This window comes from Panthera uncia (genome assembly GCF_023721935.1).
Source record: "Panthera uncia isolate 11264 chromosome B2 unlocalized genomic scaffold, Puncia_PCG_1.0 HiC_scaffold_24, whole genome shotgun sequence".
In the NCBI taxonomy this organism is placed as follows: Eukaryota; Metazoa; Chordata; class Mammalia; order Carnivora; family Felidae; genus Panthera; species Panthera uncia.
The window spans coordinates 110,443,856-110,465,317 of NW_026057580.1; the positions used below are offsets into that span (position 1 = coordinate 110,443,856).

The window sequence follows — 21,462 nt, forward strand, 5'->3', positions numbered from 1 at the left end:
AATCTTGGATTAGCAAGCAGGTCAGGAGCTGAGTGGACAACACGTTACTGAGTTTCCTCAGTCAGTGAACTGGCCCCGTGCTCATGAGCACACAGAAACCTTCTGGGGGTTTACATGCCCGTGTGAGTCAGGGCCAAGCTTCCTCTGGCTAAGTGACTCCTAACTTAAGTAATGGAAAGCGCTGCTCAAGGCCTGTGAGTGAAGCCTCTTTATTTGATCGAACTCAGATGCACAGCAGTCTAGCTTGCTGTGTTCACGAGTCACGCCTTCTGATGAGGAGGTAGTTTAAGAAGAGGGTGATGCGGGCGCACAGACTGGGCCTCAGTCAGCCTGCTTCCAGGTAGCATGCATGCCAGACAGCATACTCTGCTTCCAGTGGCCTCCGAGAGGCCCCTGTTCACAGATGTCACCTCCATATGTTCAGAAACACTAGAGATTAGTTTATATTAACACACTTATCTTTTCAAATGTAAACAGCTTTTTTGAATGATAAAATCACTCAGATTCTATCAATTATTTCATTGCAGTTGGACAACTCAGCTTTTTTATTACCTGGCAAGGTTCTTGGAGCCTTGAGGGAATGAGGCTTTTTGTCAGCAAAACAAAGTGATTTTGAAGATGGGCTACCTGCAGTGAGGGTAGAGCAGCATTTGGGGAGTGAAGGGATGTGAGGGGTGAGAGGAAGGCAGCAAAGGAGAAAAGATTTCGAGGAAGGTGTCCGATATGACCTCCATCTACTCTGCAGTTTTGTGATGGCCCAACCTCTGTGCACACTGGCTTCTGCCTTAGGACCTCTAATTTCTGCCTGGTGGCCGGTTGTGAAAATTATCTCTAGCAGCTTGTGTCCAGGCACCCTCAGCAGAGCCCAGGCCCTCCACTGACAGGCCTCATGCACAGGCATTCCTTCCAGCTGCTACTCGAAGCGGGCCAACTAAACTGGGAACCCCTGCAGTGGAGCTGACTCTGTCGGGTCTCTAGTCCAGAGCAGGCGTGGAACCAGAAGAGGCCATCACAGGGCCCAGGTCAGGGCCCAGCAGGTTCTTGGGTCAGCAAGCCCCTTGCTCGGCCCAGGTCCCCAGGCTGCCTGCAAACTCGTACGAACGCAGATAGATACCTGGTGTGATGGGACGTTCCAGCTTTTGGCCTGGTAAACACTGCAGAACTGTTTTATATATTACGGAGGCATGAAAATTCCATGTCCACTTTGATAACAGTAGAAGTAATTGCCTCCTTTTGCTTAGAAAATGTAATAGCATAAAAACGTAGAAAGGAAACCATGCTCTGGTCCTTTCTGTTTCAAACTCTCGACTTAAATGCTGGCTTGTAGAGTCGGTCTGTCCCATAGTTTCCAGTGATAGTGATCCTTGTTAGGGTCTGATACCACTTCCCAGAGTCTTCTGGTTGTGTCTCCCCAGATGAAATCTACGGCAACAGCTTGATCTCCGCCATGCTCGACAGCTGTAACTGCTCAGACTCCAGTGACATCGAACTGAGTGACGACTGGGCTGCCAAGAAATCCCCCAAAATCTCCCGAGCTAGCAAATCACCCAAACTCCCAAGGTAATCTCGCTCTTTAGGGGTGTTCTTCCTCTTTTGTGCCTCTGGAGGTGTGTCTGTGTTGTGTCTGCAGCTGAATCCCATTGAAACCTACACCAGGAGAGCCCAGCAAGAGGGCATCCCTGCCTTTCATCTGGAAGATACGCCCTCAATAATTACAGCTTTCCTTTCTTCTTTCCTCCGGGTAGAAGAAATCCATCCAGTAGGAGTTTTTCTAAACTTTCAGACCTTCTAAGGGTTAGCACTGATGGTGGATGGCATGGGGTGGCCGTAGCTCCCTGGCTTACTTGTTTGTTCTTCTAGTTTGAGAAAAGTAAGGAAAAGGTTTTACAGGGAATGTACTGTAATGTGTTGAAGAGAATGCCAAGTTAAATACCTATAATGCTGTGATTGGAAATAAATCGTAAATTTAAAAAATTTTAGATCCTAAAGGTTTGTCCTGTAGAGTGGCGAAAAGCTAAGAGTAGATACAAGGGCCTGTGGGGTCTTAGATAAGAGGCCCCCTGCTCTGACTCCACTACCGAAGGCTATATAACCTTGAATGAATCTGTGAGCTGGATTGCAGTATCCTTATTTACGGAAGGTAAAGGGTGGGGCAGAGCTTCGCTGAGATCTCTTTAGCTCTAAAATTCTGTGATACTGTACAAAACTAAGATAGAATTTATGTACAGATAACATACCTGCCCAGATCTCAAGCACGTAATTTACTGTGCAGTTGATAAACCAGTGTATCTACCGCCCAGTTGAAGGTAACATTTCAGTCATCCCGAAAAGTGCCTCGTGCCCCTTCCCATTCGATACCCACTCCCCAGAGCCAGCACTGTTCTAATTTTTGTCACCACAGACTAGTTTTACTTGTTCTGGGATTTCATATAAATGGCGTCAAACATTACATACTTTTTCTTTTTTTTTTTTTTTTTTTTAACTCTTGCTCAACATAATGACTGAGATCCATTGGCGTCAAGTGTATCCGTAGTTTGTTTTTCTTTTTTGCTCTGTGGTTTCAATTGTAATGAATATACTATAGTTTGTTTATTCCATTTACTCATTGACCTCTGGTAATGAGACTTTTTGCGGACACATGCGCTCCTCTGTCTCGGGCAGGGGAGTCGTGGGGCCATGGCACATGTTTAACTTCCCCAGAAACTGCCAAACAGTATTCCAAGGTGCCTGTAGTACTCTGAGTTCTGCCAGCAGTGTATGTGAGACTTCTGTTTTCCCCCACAATTGCCCTGTCCTTGTCAGAAAATAATTTTATCCATTCTGGTGGGTGCGTAGGGCTATCTTAACATCTCTAGTGATTGGTGATGCCACCCAGCTTTTCATATGTTAATCGGCCATTTGGATATCTTCTTTTATAAAGTGTCTGTTAAGCCTGTGGCCCATTTTTTATCGAGTTGTTTTTCTGTTACCAGGTTGTAAGATTCTTTATGCATTTTAGCTATGGGTTTTTGGGCAGAGACATGGAGTGCCACATGGCTAACGTCATACGAATTTTTTCTTTTATGATTAGTGCTTCTTGCATCCTGTTTGGGAAATCTTTGTGTACCCTTAGGTCGTGAAGACATCCCTTTGTTCGTTTCCAGAAACTTTGTAGTTTTAGCTTTCATACTTCAGTCTCAGATTAATTTTTGTGTATGGGGTGACTTTTTCTTGTATAGATATCCAGTTGCTCAAGCAATTTATTTTTTCATCTTTATTCTGAGCCTGTTAAAATTGCAAATAAAACTGTGAACTTCTCTACACTTCTACAGTGTTTCGGCTTTTCCCTTAATTAAGGGAGGACATTTAACACATAAGCAACCAAATCCTTCACCTGTAAATGTCCTTTCACAGTGCCCGAATATGGCATTCCCTGAGGCTGCTCCTGCTTCCCTCTGTCTTTCCCTGTGTCGAATCCCCCTACTTGCAAAGGCCAGACAGTCCTCACACAGAACTGTAACCAGCTCGGGCCTCTGTCTGCCTGTGCTTCGGGGCCCCTGGTGTTGTATCACAGTCTCAGGTAGTACCTCTGAGGCTCAGTGCTTTCTTTTTATTGATTGCCATCAAGCTTAACATACTCATTTTTCTAGCATTCTCTGTGGGGTAGGCTGGCATTAACACGTGTCCCCATGTTATAAATAGAGGAACTAAGGACCAGAGATATAATGTAGGAACAGAAAACAACAGAAAAGCTGTAGACCCACAGATTTGATTTAAATATCACAGCTGGTGAAAGGCTAGAAAAGTCCATTGAAATCCTGACATTGTGTTAGGAATCGCAAAATCATTTGGCCTTAGGGTGAAATATGTCTCTTCCCACCTGCTATTTTCCCACATGCACGAGGCATGTGGATATTTCTAAACTTACTGTTAGTAGAAAGTGAAACACTGTTAATTCTCTGAGGTTCCTTACAAATGAATCACTTGATTTGGTCTAATCTCGCTGTATTTTTAAGTATCTATCACTTGGTACACAGTTCTCTTCTTCTTCCCTCATACTCACAAGGCAAAAGCAGGCGGCAGAGACTTGGAAAATGAAGGGGCCTTGCCCCCGGGAACACAGCACCATGGTGGCCACCAGAGCATGAAGGGGAGGGCCGAGGCAGCATGCGCCTCCCCCGCCTGTGGGGCCTGACCCTCCTGGCCTTGTCTCCACAGGATCAACATTGAGGCTCGGAAGTCTCCCAAGCTGTCCCGGGCTGCTCAGGAGATGTCCAGGTCTCCCCGGTTGCCGATGCGCAAGCCCTCCATTGGCTCACCCAGCCTGACGCGAAGAGAGTTTCCCTTTGAAGACATCACTCAGGTAGCATCTGGGGTCCGGGTCGGTGCCACGCATCGCTCCCCCGCCCTTCTCTCCCTCCTCAGCGTGTGCCCGACGGTGGCTGAACCCTCGGTGCATCACACCTGCACTCGCCACCCCAGTCTCCGTGCCGGCCACTGTCGTTCCAGACAAGGGGCGTAGAGAACCAGAGCCCTGTTCTCCCTCCTCGCCACCCTGCCCTCCGGCAGGCCCCGACACCTCCACATCCCCAGGACCTCCTTTCCACCTCAGACACACCCCCATGGCCACATGGGTCTTTCCACGGGCAGCTCTGGTTGAGACGTACCCTCCCTCTGCCCTCTCAAGCCACTTCCGACCCTTTGGTGACTCTCCGTGTCCACAACAGCCCATCCCTGGTGGTGGCCCCACAGTCTGTGCTGCCCGTCTGTCCATCCTGGTCCCCGCGACGTCCTCCAAGTGCCACAGCCTCGCTGTTGACCGGCCTCTTTCTGTGCTTGTGCCTTTGCTGTACTGGGTCACTGGGGTGACCCAGCTTACCCTCTCCATCTCCTCCCCTTGTTTCTGCCGGCGTGCTTCCAGATAGAACTCAGCCTCCGTGGTGAAGGCTTCTTTCCCTGGCTCAGCCACAGTGGTCCCCAAGCATCTTGTGTACAACATTTCTCAGTCACTTCCTTTATGCCTTATATCCTCCAGTAGGTAATAAGCTCTTTGAGGAGCTGGTTTTAATTCATCTTTGTTGTTGCTCTTGCACACACACGCACACTCGTGGCTTAAGCATATTGGGAATTAAAAAAAAAATTTTTCTTAATTGAATTGAATGAGAAAATAGGTAATTGGGTAGTGTGGGGACATACTGGTATCAGTGCAACTAGCGTTTCCAGGAGAAATATCAAGGGTAAAAATGGATCCAGAGCTAGGTGTAACCCCTCTAGTCCAGTGACTGTGGGAAAGGAGAGGTGAAGAAAAATGTGCCCAGATTGCCTTTGTGGCCTTTTTAACCTACACATGTGCAGACACACTGGGACACATCTGTTCCTCACTTCCAGCCCGAGAATCCCAGCTCAGTGAGCCACCATGAGCCACGATTCAGAAACAGGTGCCTGGCATGTTACAGTTAGCTTCCGGTCTTAAAAATGGTGGAATGATACAGAGAGTGAATATTTCCAACATTACCCACCTGTGTCTTTTTTAAGCAAAAATGTTAATATTCTTACTTCCTCAGTGATCAATAGAAGATATAAAAATAGATTGTAATTTTTTTTCCTTTTTCTCCCCCCCCCCCCCCCCCCCCCCCACAGCACAACTATCTTGCTCAGGTCACGTCTAATATCTGGGGAACGAAGTTTAAGATTGTGGGCTTGGCTGCTTTCCTGCCAACCAACCTCGGTGCAGGTAAAAAACCGTGCCCTCTTCTCTGCCTGCTCTCCCAGGTGGAACTGAGACTTTTGAAAAGACCATTCAGATGAGCTCTTATGGCACCAAAAGATTAGTATGTACTTTATTTACCTCTACACTTTGACTCGAACCATCATAATTTCACAAAATTAGAATTATTACTCAAATTGGTTTTTTGCCAGCAGTGCTTTCAGTATTTTTATATAAGCCCTGACTTATGAAGAGACCGAAATAGCAGAAATCTCTAACAAAGCTCTGGTTATTTTGATTTGTGGCCTCTCACGGTGGGCAGGTTTTGGTACCAGTGTCTTTAGGTTCTTGAGTCCGAAGAAAGTTGGGAAGAAAGCGTTAAAGACTGTAAGAAGCTGGCTGACTGTCAGTACAGTTCTTTGTGGTAAAACTTCACAGATTTCATGTAGAAGTCCCAGATAAATACTCTGTGAGAAGTTTGAGCCCTGGAGGAAAATAGAACCATAGGAGTAAAAGCTGGGCTAGAACCCAGAATTTGCATTCTTTTCTGTACTCCTGCTTGAAGGAATAGGACTAACCTGTCGTGTTTACTTCATGTTTACTTCACTCCTTACTTCAGAAGGAGTGAAATGACAGAAGGTCCTTTTCAGAGCAGCTTCATCGCGATAGGCGCATCGCTGGGTGGTCTGAGGGCTTGTGCCGTCCCCCAGCCTTGCTAGATTGCCTGATCACTTAACACGCACACGTCTCTGGAAGGCGAGGTTTGCGTGTGGCTGGTGGACCCATCTTGAATGTGCTCTGTGTCCCCTACTAAAAATGGTTTGTGAAAAATTCTGAATCTGACTATTTAAGTTGTTTCAGACATCAGTAGATCCTTTCAGTTAAGTAATTCTTGCAAAGCAGATGTTAAAAAGACCTATGCCATGTATGCGTCTTAGGAGACTTATTAAACAGTGCTGTATTTGGATTTTTCATTTTGAGGTTTCTCAGCTCAAAGAAAAAGAGGAATAAAAATAACACATAAAACTGACGTAGGAAATAACCATAGACTGTCCCAGTATATACTGCAGAGAAATCTCTTAATAATATTTTCAACCACCTGCAAAGTCTCTGATGACCATGAAATTCTGTTCTTTAGTAATTCAGCCGTGCCCCACTGATGTGCTTGGTGATTCTAGTAACCACTGTGCAAGCGTTGCGATCACCCCACGTCAGTACGCTGAGGCCTGAGCCATCTGCCTATTTCAGTAAACATTGAAAAAAGGAATGGAATTTTAATGAATCTTTTCCTTCTAGATGTTGAGTAGATCCACACATAAGTCAACAAGAACCTTAACATGGGAGAGCCTAGAAGTGCCTTCAAGGTACAGGATGCTCCAGTGTGAGGGATTCGAGTGCCCAAAATAAAAGCTTTCTGTGTGACTGCAATGAAATCATTATCCTAACCATTGACCGTTTAAAAAAAAGCATGTTAGCTATTATATTCATTTGTTAAGCTAAGAGAATTTTCCATTTGATTCTACTAGAGAAGAAATTATCTCTTAGCTTTTAGAAGGTATGTTACCTGTGGTACCCTATTAAACAATCTTTGTCACCCTAATGGATTTTAAAGTGAGTACTGTTGGATATTTTATATTAGATAATTGTGCTGGATAATTTGTTTCCTTCAATTAGAATTATCTGGCTCATGAAATTTTTTTATTTTTAATTTTTTGCTTTCTCAATTTTAAAAATATGGAATAAATTCAAATTCAAAAGATTTGAAGCAGTATACAGTAAAAATCTTTCTCTTCACCTCTGGTCACCTAGTCTTCTCCCCCTGGAGGCAACTGACACAATTTTTAATCCCTCCTCAGATTTTAAATTGTATTTCTTTTTATCAATCTGAATAACAAAGAATAGCACTTTAATGCATGCATTAATTCTTAAGCCAGAGAGAACTGTCCAGAATTTTAAAGCCAAAATTCATATTCTCTTTTGTGAGCAAGAGAGATGAACACATGAATAAGACCTGTGATGAGCACTCGGTTGGAAAAGTCTTCTTAGCCCTCACCAGCCCAAGCGCCAGCCTCACACAGGTATTTCATCACCAGAAGGCCTGCGGTGCCGTGGGAGTGCCAGCCAGGCGCCTCTGGGCACTGGCGGGGACAGCAGTGGAGACAGAACTGTGCTTACCTTAGCAGAAACTAGGGATAACAGTAATAATTACAGAACCTCTACTTACCTCACAGGGAAGAGTACAAAACATAAAAGAAAGCTGATGGGCTGGTGTCATCCTGACTTCAGCCTACTGCAAGCCCTAAATTCAGATTTATTGGTTTTAACTTATTTTGTCTCATCTAAATATTTTAATTGCCATCTAGGCATTCTCTTAAATGTCCTTATTGATCCAATAAAATCTTAGCATTTAAAGAAACAGTGTGAAGGGGCACCTGGGTGGCTCAGTCAGTTAAGCGTCTGGCTCTTGATCTTGGCTCGGTCATGATCTCACTGTTCCTGAGATTGCGCCTCAAGCCAGGTTCTGCGCTGCCAGGGTGGAGCCTGCTTGGGACTCTCTCTCTCCCTCGCTGTCTGCCTCTCCAGTTGCACTCTCCCTCTCTCTCTTCTGTAAATAAATAAACAAACTTAAGAAAAAATTAAAAATAAAGAAATGGTGTGGAAGTTCCCTAAATCACTATCCTGATCATGAAATGGCAGTTGAAAGTCAGGGAAACAAGAATCCAGTCCTGAGTAAGAGCAGTGTTTCATTCTTCCCTGATCCACGTCATCCCATCTTCTAGTTGCCTGAGATCCCCCTGAGCGTGACATTCTGGATATCCCAACAATTTTACTAAGTTATCCTTCTGATCACAAATGAGGCTTTTAAAATACGTATTTATCATACCCCAGCTCATTCCAGAAAAGCATTTAAGTCTTAGACACGTGTTTGACATTTGAAATGTGTGATTCTGTAGAAAACCACTTGGCAAAGTGACTGGGGTAGGCTGAGAATCTGTTGTTACAGAATCCAGACCATGGCTGGGGTGGCCAGTGGTGTGCAGAAGGGAAGTGAAGGGCTGCCATCAGACTCTCCCGGGCCCACGCAGATCTGTCTTCTGATGGCAGGGACAGCACAGCGCCATTTCTCTTCCTGTGGCTCTGTCGGCACCTTGGCCGTCCTCCTGCATGTCTCTGTTAACAGCGCTCTCCTCCTCCCCACCAGTAATCTATAAAACCAGCCTCCTGCATCTCCAGCCACGGCAGATGACCATCTATCTCCCAGAGGTTCGGAAGATTTCCATGGACTATGTTAATTTACCTGTCTTCAACCCAAATGTTTTCAGTGAAGATGAAGATGATTTACCAGGTGTGTTCTTAGTGGGTCGTGACGGGGACAGAGTGGTAAGTTGTGGACGATTACAGCATGCCAGTCTGTGCCTTGCTTTGGCAAAGGGTGACTTCCTCCATTGTTGGGTGTGGTGGCATATCACAGGAGAAGGGCATACTGTTGCTGGTTTGGGGAGGAGGGTAGCTACGAGCAAGGCCTCATATCCACAGAGCATTCTGCCTTCTTGTTTTATTATCTTCACAATAATCCTTAGTCTTATGCCCAGGTAGAGAAGTTTATAGGACTGATCAGAACTCAGTAAAATCAGAACTGAAACCAGGTCTCATAGGCTGTGGTGCCCACAGAACCTGGTTTCTCAAACCCGCCCCATCTCCGGGACAGAAAACCTTTACGTTCAGACATCTCTCTCCCAGTGTGCAACTCACATCTCAGTGTACAGAAGCCTAGTCTGAGTTAAAGGTAAAATCTGGTACAAGCTTTTAAAGTCCCAGTTTAAAAATTTTCAGATGTTGATGGCATCTTAAATTAAGTATTTTCTAGTGTGTGTGTGTGGGGGGGGGGGGGGGGGGATTCTATTTTGATTAATAGAGTAGAACAATTTCTAAGTCGTCAATTATTTCTATGTAACTATTCTCAGAAACGTCTACCCATAATTTTATAAATATGAAGACTCCTCTCCTTAGAACCAAGCAAGTTTTTGAAAGTCTCTGGTTTCTGAGCCAGAGGAATCCTACATGGACCACTGACTTCTCCTGTGTTTGGTGGTTCTGGAACAGAAGGGGCTATGGTCCTCGCCATGGGACAGGGAAGGACCTGCATTCCAGCTTCAGCATTCCTCAAGAAGAACTTGAGGGAGTCGTTTACCTCCTTCATGGGTTTTTACATGTAAAGTTATTTGTACGGTACTTTCTGACAGTAGCTGTCTTTGGTCCTCTGATGATATACCTCTCCTCATAAGCAGAGCAGATATTCTAGACTATCAAAGTCATAATGGGCAAGGTTTTGCAACCACATAAACCTGCAGTTTGGTGAAGCCTCACACACTTGAGCTTGACAGCCCTTTCCGCAATCTCAGAATCTTGTATTTAGAAGTATCTTTTACACTTTCCCCGTAACACCCTCCCTGTGCTCCCAGAGTGTGACTAATACAGCTCTCCCTAAATGCTCAGCCCTTGCTGCTGCTGTTAGTGCCTGTGCTGCGCAGTCAGAGGAGGGAGCGTTTTGTCTCTGTGCTTGCCTTTAATGCTGGTGACAGACTCTTCTCTTTAGCCTGGAAGACACCTGCCTTCAGTTCTCCATGCAGATGAGAGGCCATCTGGAGGAGAGATCTGAACAGGAATAATAGAAAACTTGAGACAGGACCCAGATTCATGCAGCCAGGAGATAGTTACATCTCACTAGAGGGCCCCAGGGAAGGGATGGGGGAAGTAGGGAAGTCTGGGACAGGCTCAAAAGGTGGGCTTAACTTTTGATGAAACTAGCTGCCTTCATTCCATAGTTCTGGTAAAAGGCCAGTCAGCCTTTACAATTACCTAGTTAAATCTTATTTCCTGCTCGTATACTAGTTGCTACATAGCACTTAAAGGCCCAGATGAGCAAACTTGCCAGGGGTCAATGGCATTTTAAACAGGGCAGTATAAAACAGTGGCTCTGAGCACCTGCGTGTGGTCTATCACTGCTCAAATTCATGCTTCATTAAATTCCCTATGTGTACATATATAGGATAGATTTACGGGGTTTTACAGAGTGTGGCTATACCTTACATACTGTCGGAAATGCTAGAAAGCAGATAAATTAGGAAATTATCCTTCCCTAATAACACAGATTTGCTAGAGGATTCTTTTCATTGGTATCTTTACTACATCTTACATGGTTCTATTTACAGAAACTTAATTTATGTGCAAATTTCAGATACACATTTGCTGTATGACCCTTCCCGTACTAACCAGTCCATAACTGTGGCTAAACGTACTCCAGAGCCTAGGCCTTATGAGTGCTCAGTGGAGTATCCTACCGTCACTCCCTCCTTGCATAAGAGAGTGGTCCGTTTTATGAATATGAGTAGAAAGTATCTTTAAACAGTTAAGTATTTAAAAATAAAGTAGGGCTTCCAGGGAGGCCCAGTTGGTTGAGCATCCAACTCTTGACCTCAGCTCAGGTCTTGATCTCAGGGTCGTGAGTTTGAGCCCTGCACTGGGCTCCACATTGGTCATGGAGCCTACTTTAAAAAAATTAATCAATCAATTTAAAAAAAAATTAAGTATTTGCCATGGTACCATTTAGGCACATGGTACCAAATTCAGAAGGTTCAGAAGCATATTCATTGAAAAGCTTTGACAGTGCCCTTAACCAGTGGACAACAAAGGCTACCCTGCAGAACTTACCCGCTTGCCTGTGCCCTTCCAGAAACCTTGGAGAAACTTTGTATAACTTGTGTGAAAGATCTGGCTTTCCCCAAGCAAACACATCTCCGCCTGAAGCAGTTGCGTTTTGTATGCAAAAGGACTGGATGAGTTCAGATGTATTACTTATTCTGACCCAGTTTCATGGCAGTTTTGTAAGCAGTGCATGTTTCTTTTTTCCTCCCAGTGACGGGAGCATCGGGTGTGCCTGAGAACAACCCTCCATGTACCGTGAACATCCCCATCGCTCCCATCCACAGCTCGGCGCAAGCTATGTCCCCCACACAGAGCATAGGATTGGTGCAGTCCCTGCTGGCCAATCAGAATGTGCAGCTGGACGTCCTGACCAATCAGACCACGGCAGTGGGGACGTCTGAGCATGGAAGTGATAGTGCCACCCAGTACCCAGTCTCCAACCGCTATTCCAACCCCGGACAGGTGATCTTCGGAGGTGTGGAGATGGGCCGCATCATCCCCAACCCCGCTCAGCTGTCCCTGCCACCGCCAGCTCCAGGGGCGATCCAGCTCTCGGTGTTGGACCACGGAGACCGAGACCATGACCACCTGCAGAAGTCCGCCAAGGCCCTGCGGCCAGTGCCGCAGCTGGCCGCCGAGGGGGACGCAGTGGTGTTCAGTGCCCCGCAGGAGGTCCAGGTGGCGAAGATGAACCCCCCCCCCCCCCACCCGGGAACCATCCCCGCCGCCCCCACCACAGCAGCGCCCCCGCCCCCGCTGCCGCCCCCGCAGCCTCCGGTGGACACGTGCCTGAAGAAGGGCGACTTCTCGCTGTACCCCACGGCGGCACATTACCAGACGCCCCTGGGCTATGAGAGGATCACCACCTTTGACAGCAGCGGCAATGTGGAGGAGGTGTGCCGGCCTCGGACGCGGATGCTCTGCTCCCAGAACACCTACACCCTCCCCGGCCCGGGCAGCTCAGCCACCCTGCGGCTCACCGCCACTGAGAAAAAGGTCCCCCAGCCTTGCACCAGTGCCACCCTGAACCGCCTGACCGTCCCACGCTACTCCATCCCGACGGGAGATCCACCCCCGTACCCCGAAATCGCCGGCCCGCTAGTCCCGGGTCGGAGCGCGGCGCAGAGGCCCGACAGTCTAATCCACGCCACGCTGCGCAGGAACAACCGCGAGGTGGCGCTCAAGGCGGCGCAGCTGGCCGAGCCCCCGCGGGTCCCCCCGCAGCACCCGCCCAAGCCCAAGGGTGCGGCGCAGTTCCCGGCGCGGCCCCCGCCGGCCCTGTACACCTGCAGTCAGTGCAGCGGCGGGGCCGTGGCGGGGCGGCCCGAGCCTGGCGCCGGGGGTGCTGGAGGTGTGCAGCCCGGCTCGGGCCTGGCCCACGCCGCCAGCACCTCACCCCTGACCTCCCAGTCGTCCTACAGCCTCCTGAGCCCGCCAGACGGCGCCCGCGACCGCGCCGACTACGTGAACTCGGCCTTCACGGAGGACGAGGCGCTGGCCCAGCACTGTCCGGTCGAGAAGCCCCTGAGGCACCCCACGCTGACTGAAGCTGCTGTGGCCGTCAAACGGCCACCCCCTTACCAGTGGGACCCTGTGCTGGGGGAAGACATTTGGGTTCCTCAGGAAAGGACAGCACAGACTGCAGTGCCCAACCCCCTGAAACTGCCTTCTCTGATAGTAGGTCAGAGCCAGCATCTGGACGTGTCCCGAGTGCCCTTCGTCTCCCCGAAGTCTCCCGCCAGCCCTACTGCCACTTTCCAAACAGGCTATGGGATGGGAATGCCGTATCCAGGGAGCTATAACACGCCCCCTTTGCCGGGAGTGCAGACCCCCTGCTCCCCGAAAGATGTCCTGTCCCCGACACAGTTTGCACCCCAGGAGTCCACAGTGGCTCTCCAGCCAGCCTACCCGCCCAGCCTCTCCTACTGCACCTTGCCCCCCATGTATCCGGGAAGCAGCACCTGCTCGAGTTTACAGCTGCCACCTATCGCCTTGCACCCCTGGAATTCCTACAGCCCTTGCCCGCCCGTGCAAAACCCCCAGGGCACTCTGCCCCCCAAGGCACACTTGGTGGTGGAGAAGCCCCTCGTGTCCCCACCGCCCACCGACCTCCAAAGCCACTTGGGTACAGAGGTGATGGTAGAGACCACAGACAACTTCCAAGAAGTCCTTTCCCTGACAGAAAGCCCGGTCCCCCAGCGGTCGGAGAAATTCGGGAAGAAAAACCGGAAGCGCCTGGACAGCCGAGCAGAGGAAGGAAATGTTCAGGCCATCACAGAGGGCAAAGTGAAGAAGGAGGCAAGGACTTTGAGTGACTTTAATTCTCTGATCTCCAGCCCTCGCCTGGGGAGAGAGAAGAAGAAAGTGAAGAGTCAGAAAGACCAACTGAAGTCGAAGAAGTTGAATAAGACGAATGAATTCCAGGACAGCTCAGAGAGCGAGCCCGAGCTGTTCATCAGTGGTGATGAGCTGATGAACCAGAGCCAGGGCAGCAAGAAGGGCTGGAAGAGCAAGAGGAGCCTGCGGACGGCCAGCGAGCTGGAGGAGTTCAAGTGCCGGAAAGCCAGCGAGAAGGAGGATGGCCGGCTGGGCAGCCAGGGCTTTGTGTACGTCATGGCCAACAAGCAGCCTCTGTGGAACGAAGCCACCCAAGTGTACCAGCTGGACTTTGGGGGGCGCGTGACCCAGGAGTCAGCAAAGAACTTCCAAATCGAGCTAGAGGGGCGGCAGGTAAGAAAGCATGTCCCAGGGCATGGCCCAGATCCCTGCTTTTTGGTCTTGACTGGTCTCTGTGGGTTTTTAAAAACCTGCTAAAGGATAGCAGTGCTTTGGCCTTCCAGGAGCCAAATGGGAAATAATGGAAAACAACTGATCCCTCTGAAGCCAAGTGGCCAAGTCTCCGTGACCCATGAGAAAAACTAGCAGGCCCCTGCCCAGCCCCCTGCCCGCTCCCCAAACCTGCTCTGCCAGAGATACTTTCTTTCTTCCAACTTTGGCTTTTTTCTGGTATTTGACACTGTGTTTGCAAAGAACATGTTCCCATTTCTATTTATTGATTTTTCAGTTTTTCACATCGTGTATTGACCTCTTCCTGAGGAATATGAGGGTTTATTTTCTTCACCCCCACTGCCATATGTACAGACACGTGAACTTCCCCCTTAGTTCAATCAGCAGTCTTTGGTTATCTCATTATGCCAATATATGTGGTTTATAGCTGAGCCATGTATTATGGCTTAACTATATTTCCTTTTTTATTACATAGGGATTTTTTCCTAGACCAAATAATTACCCAGTGTTTGTTTATTTCGGTGTATTTATAGTACATCATTCCCTGATTCGGTGGCGGAATGTAAATCTCTTCTCACTACAGTTAAACACATCGGGTGGTTTTTCAGTTCCTCTGCTCCAGCCTGAAATGGTGGCTCTAACTCTGCTGCATAGCTGTTGTTCTGGAACTGCACTTCCTCACCATCCTGGGAGTTCCCTTCACCTCTCATACTTAAATCTCATTTTCATTAATTCACTCGAATATTTATTGAGCCACCTCCTGTGTACCTGGCAATCCTCTGAGCTGGGAGTCAGCAAACTGTGGCCCACAGACCAACTGGACCTGCTGCCTCTTTTTATAAATAAAGTTCCATTGGAACACAGCCATGCCCACCCACTTAAGTATTGTCTAAGGCTGCTTTTGTCCTACGACAAAGCTTTTGTCCTACGGCAAAGACCCTGTGACCTACGAGGCCTGAAGTATTTATCATCAGCCCTTTACAGAGAGTTTGCCAACGTTGCTCTAAGTGCTGAAACCAGAGCAATGAGGAAAATAGAGAAAATCCCCGTCCTCACATGGAGTTTACCAAAATGGAAGAAAGACCGTAAACAAATGTACTTAAATATTTATATAAGTCTTTATATTTATATAATATTTATACATAATTTATGTGTGATATATAATATAATCCTTATAAATACAATATTTATGTAAATATCTGTATATGTATATGAAAAGCTACATAGTCACAGTGTGTGATCACAGTAAGTACTAAAATGACAAAGGAAAGCGAGCTGGAGAGACAGAGCATTGCGGGAAGGGGGCGGACTATGTTTGCCCCTCTCTGACCCGTGACATTTGATAATTACAATTGATGTTTCTCTCAACCTTCTGTTAGCCTGTAGATTCTTCTTCATACTTTTTCTTTCCCCTGTTTCCTTGGTGAGGAAGCCACTTCATTTGACCAGTGAGCTTTCCAGGCTCTGAATTTTTGCTTCATTATCTTCCCATTGTGTGTTTACCAGGTTCCCCCTTTGTTTCCGACAAACCCATAGTTAGCTCAGGAAGTTTGATCAGAGTCCCTCTCTGGGGGGACTATCTCCTGGGCTGCGCTGTCGTCTTCCCTCAGGAGCCACACAGGCGGTTGTGCTGTTTCCCACCTTGTTTTCCTTTAATGTCTTTGCTTCTCTGCCCACCTCCCTCCCACCCCCCAGGTGATGCAGTTTGGAAGGATTGATGGCAATGCGTACATTCTGGACTTCCAGTACCCCTTCTCAGCTGTGCAGGCCTTTGCGGTTGCCCTGGCCAACGTGACTCAGCGCCTGAAATGAAGAGGCTGCTACGGGTGGGAAAGAGAGGCAGAGGAGCCTTTTCAGAGAGGTCTGATCGGCGATGCTCGAGGAGTCCCACGGGGCCCCGGGTGCCTGGGGACCAGAAGACAAGAGCAAAACTGGAAGAATCTGTCAGGCCCAGGAGAGGGGACTGACCTCTAATTGTTGTTGTTTGTTTGGGCTTTTATAATCCTTTGTTGTTTTTCTTTCTCCTTTCTTTTTAAACAAGAAGAGAATACGGAAGAGTGGTATCTGGAAGCAAAGCGTGCGAGGCACCTGGTGTTCTTTTCGGAAACATAGTTGCCGTGGTAATGTCCTACTGTGTCTGCTTCTGTCACCTGCCAGGACAAGGGGCCCTTCGGAAGGAAGGTAGACTGCCTTCCCGCCTGCTGTTCTTTCAGACTAGGGAGTGTGCATTATTTTTGTTCTCCACAACACCTAGCTTTATTACTCCTCCTTATTGTAACCACTAGTGTGAAAACAAAAGACTTTTAAAAAGAACAACCCCGAATCCTGAAGGTACAGGTTCTCTTACGGGGCCATTCAGTTCACACATACAATGTTACTCCCCCAGAAGTGACTTGATTAATGAAGGGTGTTATGGCAAATGCACTGTGTTTGACTAATAGCAGTAGCCTTTGTCCAGCGGTGCTCTTACCAGCTCTGAATCCAATTCGCTCACGATGATGGAGGAGGAAGGGACGGCAGGTGAGGAAGGAGCTTCTGCGCATGGACACCTGGGTGGTTTACACGGTGGGACTTGAAGCAGTACGAGGGCTGTGCTCCTCTCTGCACGATGTTTACGTTGAAGACTCTGCTAGTCGTGTAACGTGTCAGAATTCCGTGGGTTCTGTAACAATCATACAGTGTGCTTGCCTTCGGGAGAAGGTAAAAGACAAAATGGAAAGATCTGGCACATGGTTGGGAAGCAACTTTGTCACCTAGTGCACTGGTAAGTCACTAGATACCCACTTACTGAAAAACAACCTTCATCCCCTCCCCCATTTTATTGTTTAATCTGGAAAATGTGGCAGACGGCCTTCTCTTTCCCAGTAGATAAGTGTTCCACACTTTCTCATCTGAAAAATGCTGATGATACTCATTTGAAAGCACTCCTTTCCTCTTCTCGGCCACATTAAAGTTCACTTGACTAGAAATATTTTCTAATGGTTTAGAAATGTAACAAAATCTTAAGCAATCGACAGGGTATTGAAAGATGGAGGTATGGTCATCTCTTTGAAAAAAGTAACTAGGAGGGGGAAAAAAAGTTCTTTATTAACTGAATAGACTGTTTACTGAGGAGATAAACCACTGGGAACACATTATTAAAATTATAGTACTTAAGAGAGTTGGTTGATCTCACACACACACACACACACACACACACACACACACACCCTGGAATATCTTTTCCTGCCTCCTCCTCCTTAGGGGACACTTTGGGCAGCCTTCAGCCCTGATGATAACAAAGCCCAGTTCGTTGTTGTCAATCACTCGTACCTGTGATGTTGTTTAGGGCAGGAGCACAAGAGCTATGTACTGGCACAGGGCCCTCAATTTGGGTTTTGTTTGGAACAGACAAATGGAAGACACTACAGAAAAGTCTTTTGAAAATAATGTATTTTTACATTCCTTGTTTTGGTTTAAAAACTAGAAAAGAAACTGGCCCATTCCTTCCCCAGAGCAAGACGAAATCACTCACCATTTTCTCCAGACCTTGAAGGAGCACAGATGAGGACATCTCCCAGCCAACATCAGAGTTTTCCATCTTATATTTTAAAATATTGAGCCTGATTCTTGGTGGGTAAATTCTTGCAGAAAGAATTTAGCAACGTATTCAAAATTATATAATTCTTTTATAGGTGTTTCTATAGCTTGGTAAGATGTTTCAGTGTTTATATTAGTTGTGCAATAATGGTTATGGCCTATTTCTAAAATAATTTAAATGCAGTTCCCCTGTTTTGTTGTCCAAGAGATAATTATTTATCTTGCTTTAATGGTGTTCTTAGGAATTATTTTGTGGCTATGTACTGGTGAGTTATGCTCATTTTATTTATTTAGAAAAGTAGTATGTTTGTAATGAGTTATTTGGTAGCAGTACATTTTGCTGCAAGAAATAAAGAGGATATGATAGAAGGGTTTTTTGCTGGACAATTTGTAACTTTTTCTAATTGGGAAAAAATTCCTATTCTTTAGAAGTAATTTTTTTTTCCATCCTGTGGTATTGATTATATACAGAGGAGTAGATTTCTTTAAGATGACATATCCTAAAATAATATTGTCCCTTCTTTTGAATGCTTTTAATTAAAAATAAAAGGTGCTATGAAATGAAAAGAGGAGACTAATTAGAAGAGTAGCAGAGGAAGGCATTATTGTCACTAAGTGTCCACTTTCCAGATTCTGATTGTTTTTTTGAGATACAAAGACCAAGAAAAGATATATTTCTGAACTTTTCTTACCAAAAGCAATTATAAGGGGAAGTCCTTGGAATAAAAATACAAAGATATTTGTGAAGAGGAAGTGAATATTTGTAGCAAATAATTGAACTTTCTAAATTCTTGACTCACTCCCCAAAGGGTCTCTTCTGCACATGGAGACACAGGCCTTGTCTTGCGGGTTTAGCATACCCAGGATTCGGCCCCTGAAGATGTAGCAGGGGTCTGGCTCTGTGCTCTGGCCCAGAGGAGGAACCCTGTCCTGCCAGCCACGCTTATGCAGACGTCTGCAGCGTAGGGAAAGTTAAGTCTTTCAGGTTAATGGTGATGGTTTCACTGATTGTAAAAATTGTTTTCATTCAGTCTCAATTTATTAAATACTACTAAAGTCAGTACTTTAAATGGAATTCCACCTACATACTTCGTGCTTATTAATATAGCAATTTATTAATATTAAGTTACCTCATTGAGTCTCTAAATTTAAAAACATTAGCCCAGGCAACTGTATGAAGAATCCATGCCTTTTCCAGGAAAGGAGTGTATTAAGAGACCTAAAAACGGATTTTAAATTTGTTCTGCCTCTAACCTTATCAAACCAAAGGCACAGATTTGGGTACAGTGTATCCACTGAATGTATATTCCAAGAAAAGTTGGTGCCAAGGAAGCAGGAAAATGTGAAGGCTCTAATGGCAGCAGAAGTCAGGATTTTACAGGTTGGTCTTTTCCCCCACGTTCATTGCTCCCTAGTTGAGTGTCCCATGAGGATGTGCAAAACAGCAGGCAGTCATCTTGACCCTGGGGTCAAGCCTGCTCTGCCACAGAGCTGGAGGGTGACCTTGGGCCTCCATTTGTCCATCTATAAAATGAAAGGAATGACCTGGACGAAATTCTAAAGTGTCCAGCTCTAACAGCCCGACGGTTCAAAATGTGACCGTGTCCTCGTTCCACTTTACAAGCTTGGAAGGTGTGTTTCGAAATAACTCTTTTTACAGAGAAACATTTCTTTTCTGGCATCAATGAGCTATCTGGTGAATGTAAACCAGTGCATTTAAAATAATCTTTGGCAGGTTTACCTCTAGAAACAAATGCATTTGGAGTCATGTTCTTGTAAAATTGCACCAAAGCGCCAATTCTAAGTGAGACAGGATCCTCCCCATGAGTGTGCCCTGCTCAGTGGACACCCTTGTGAACAGCCCTAAAGTAAGTCACCATTTGCCCCCAAAAAGCCATAGTGTGGGTTGAAAAAAGAACAAAGGAGTATATGCCCGGGCTGGCTTGAGTTCTTGAGTGTGTTCAACCGTGTTACACTGTCTTCAAGTTGAAAAGGTTTTTTGGAAAGACCCCATCGTGTCCCTGTGCGGGCCATCTATCCCTTGGCCAAGTTTAATTGTGAACAAAGTGAGACAAAGTGTGTCAAAAATGCTTGAGTTCCTGGGATTTTGTAACAACACACAGCTCTGATCTCACCATTTGTGTATTTCCTTAGTTCCGGCTGATAAAACTCTTGAAGGGTTGTGGCTTATTTTGTTTTCATTTCTTTGGCTTTGTGCAATTTTCTTGTAACTTGTACCGATATTTTCTGTTTACAAGTTCTTTTAAACGGGAGGGGTAGGGTTCTAAGATCTTGTTGTTGTAGATAAATTTTTTTTCGTGTTGTAGAAAAGCATGGGTTATGCGTTTGACTGAAAAAGGCACTGTATTATTTACCAAAGGGGTATTGTTTTTGCATTTGTTAATAAATGCATTATTTTGGTACTGTAAATTTGGACATAATTTCTGAGTTTATTACTACTGGCATTTTCTTTGTCCTTTTTTTTTTTTTTTAAACTGTAAGTGCACGATGCAGGTGCACAGGTCCCAGACCAAACCAGACCACCAGCATGTTCTTATCCAGACCTTGGGAATAGCGCGCTGCTCTGTGCGTCTCAGTCCCTCCAATGTTGGTTTGTTTTTCAATTTCAGCATCCTGCTTTGTCTTACTTTCCAGGCAAGATTTGTTGAGATTCCCACTTGCATTTTAACGAGCTCACCCTTATTTGCCTTTCTTCTTATGTATTTGTGTATTAGATTGTGTGGGAGGTATTCTAGAAGGCATTAATGGTTTGCATTCAAAATGACGTGGTTTGTCCAAATTATTTTCTGTCTTTATTACTGAGATGGATTAATCTCCTTATTTTTTTCTTGATGATTTGAAATTGTAAAAGTTGTCCAGCTATTGCTTAATAAAATTTTGCAGATCAAAAAAAAAAAAAATTACTTGTGTGCAGAATCAGGTGTGGGTCTTGAGTCCTCGGAGAAGAAATCACAGCTATCCATTGATGTGACCCACCAGCCCCACCAGCCAGTTGTTTCTTCAGTCCCTGGGTTACTGCCAGCTTTAAGTGGACACCATGGGGTCCTTATCATTGTTGCTGTTTTTGAGAGGTCAGAGGCTGTGCTATCTTCTTTTTTTTTTTTTTTAATGTTTATTTAATTTGAGAGACAGCACGAGTGGGGGAGGAGCCGAGAGAGAGAGAGAGAGAGAGAGAGAGAGAGGGGTGGGGGGGATCCTAAGCAGGCTCCGCACTGTCAGCGCAGAGCCCAACACAGGGCTCAAACTCACAAACCGTGAGATCATGACCTGAGCCAGATCAAGAGTCTGATGCTTAACCAACTGAGCTGCCCAGGCACCCCGCTGTGCTGTCTTCTTGAAGAGTTTGTTTTTCTTGTTTATTAAAGAGGACCCAATTCAGAATGCATCTGTCATAGCATAACAAGATCAGAGATGTTACACTGACACTTTGTTATTTTGTAGGAAACGATAAAACCAGGTTTTGAGCAATTCCCTTCTCAGTTCTGCTATAACTGCTATTGTTTTAATTCCTGATGAGTTTTACTGCACCTCCCTGCTCTGCCCTGAAGCTCCCTCTGATCTGAGGGAGGCGGGGACTCGGGGGGTCATAGGATGCTGTTCACGTGCACATTTAGAGAGCTACCCTTTTGTTTTTTTCAGAAATAAAAATAGATGTGATCACTCAGGCTTTAGGAGACCACCAA

General features: G+C 46.1%; 1 protein-coding gene across 7 annotated transcripts in view; it reads left to right on the plus strand.

Annotated features, from left to right (window-relative positions):
- Positions 1 to 20,188, plus strand: part of TULP4 (TUB like protein 4) — a 230,741-nt gene extending 210,553 nt beyond the window's left edge. For 6 of the 7 annotated variants that reach the window (XM_049654512.1, XM_049654510.1, XM_049654511.1 and 3 more), the window contains 6 exons: positions 1,416 to 1,560; positions 4,198 to 4,342; positions 5,620 to 5,713; positions 8,889 to 9,032; positions 11,604 to 14,122; positions 15,875 to 20,188. In XM_049654512.1, coding sequence (XP_049510469.1) covers positions 1,416 to 1,560; positions 4,198 to 4,342; positions 5,620 to 5,713; positions 8,889 to 9,032; positions 11,604 to 14,122; positions 15,875 to 15,991 — 3,164 coding nt within the window. In that variant the 3' untranslated portion in view covers positions 15,992 to 20,188. The remainder of the gene's footprint in view (positions 1 to 1,415; positions 1,561 to 4,197; positions 4,343 to 5,619; positions 5,714 to 8,888; positions 9,033 to 11,603; positions 14,123 to 15,874) is intronic. The other variant, XR_007462886.1, reaches the window with a different exon arrangement.
- The last annotated feature ends 1,274 nt before the right edge of the window (positions 20,189 to 21,462 follow it).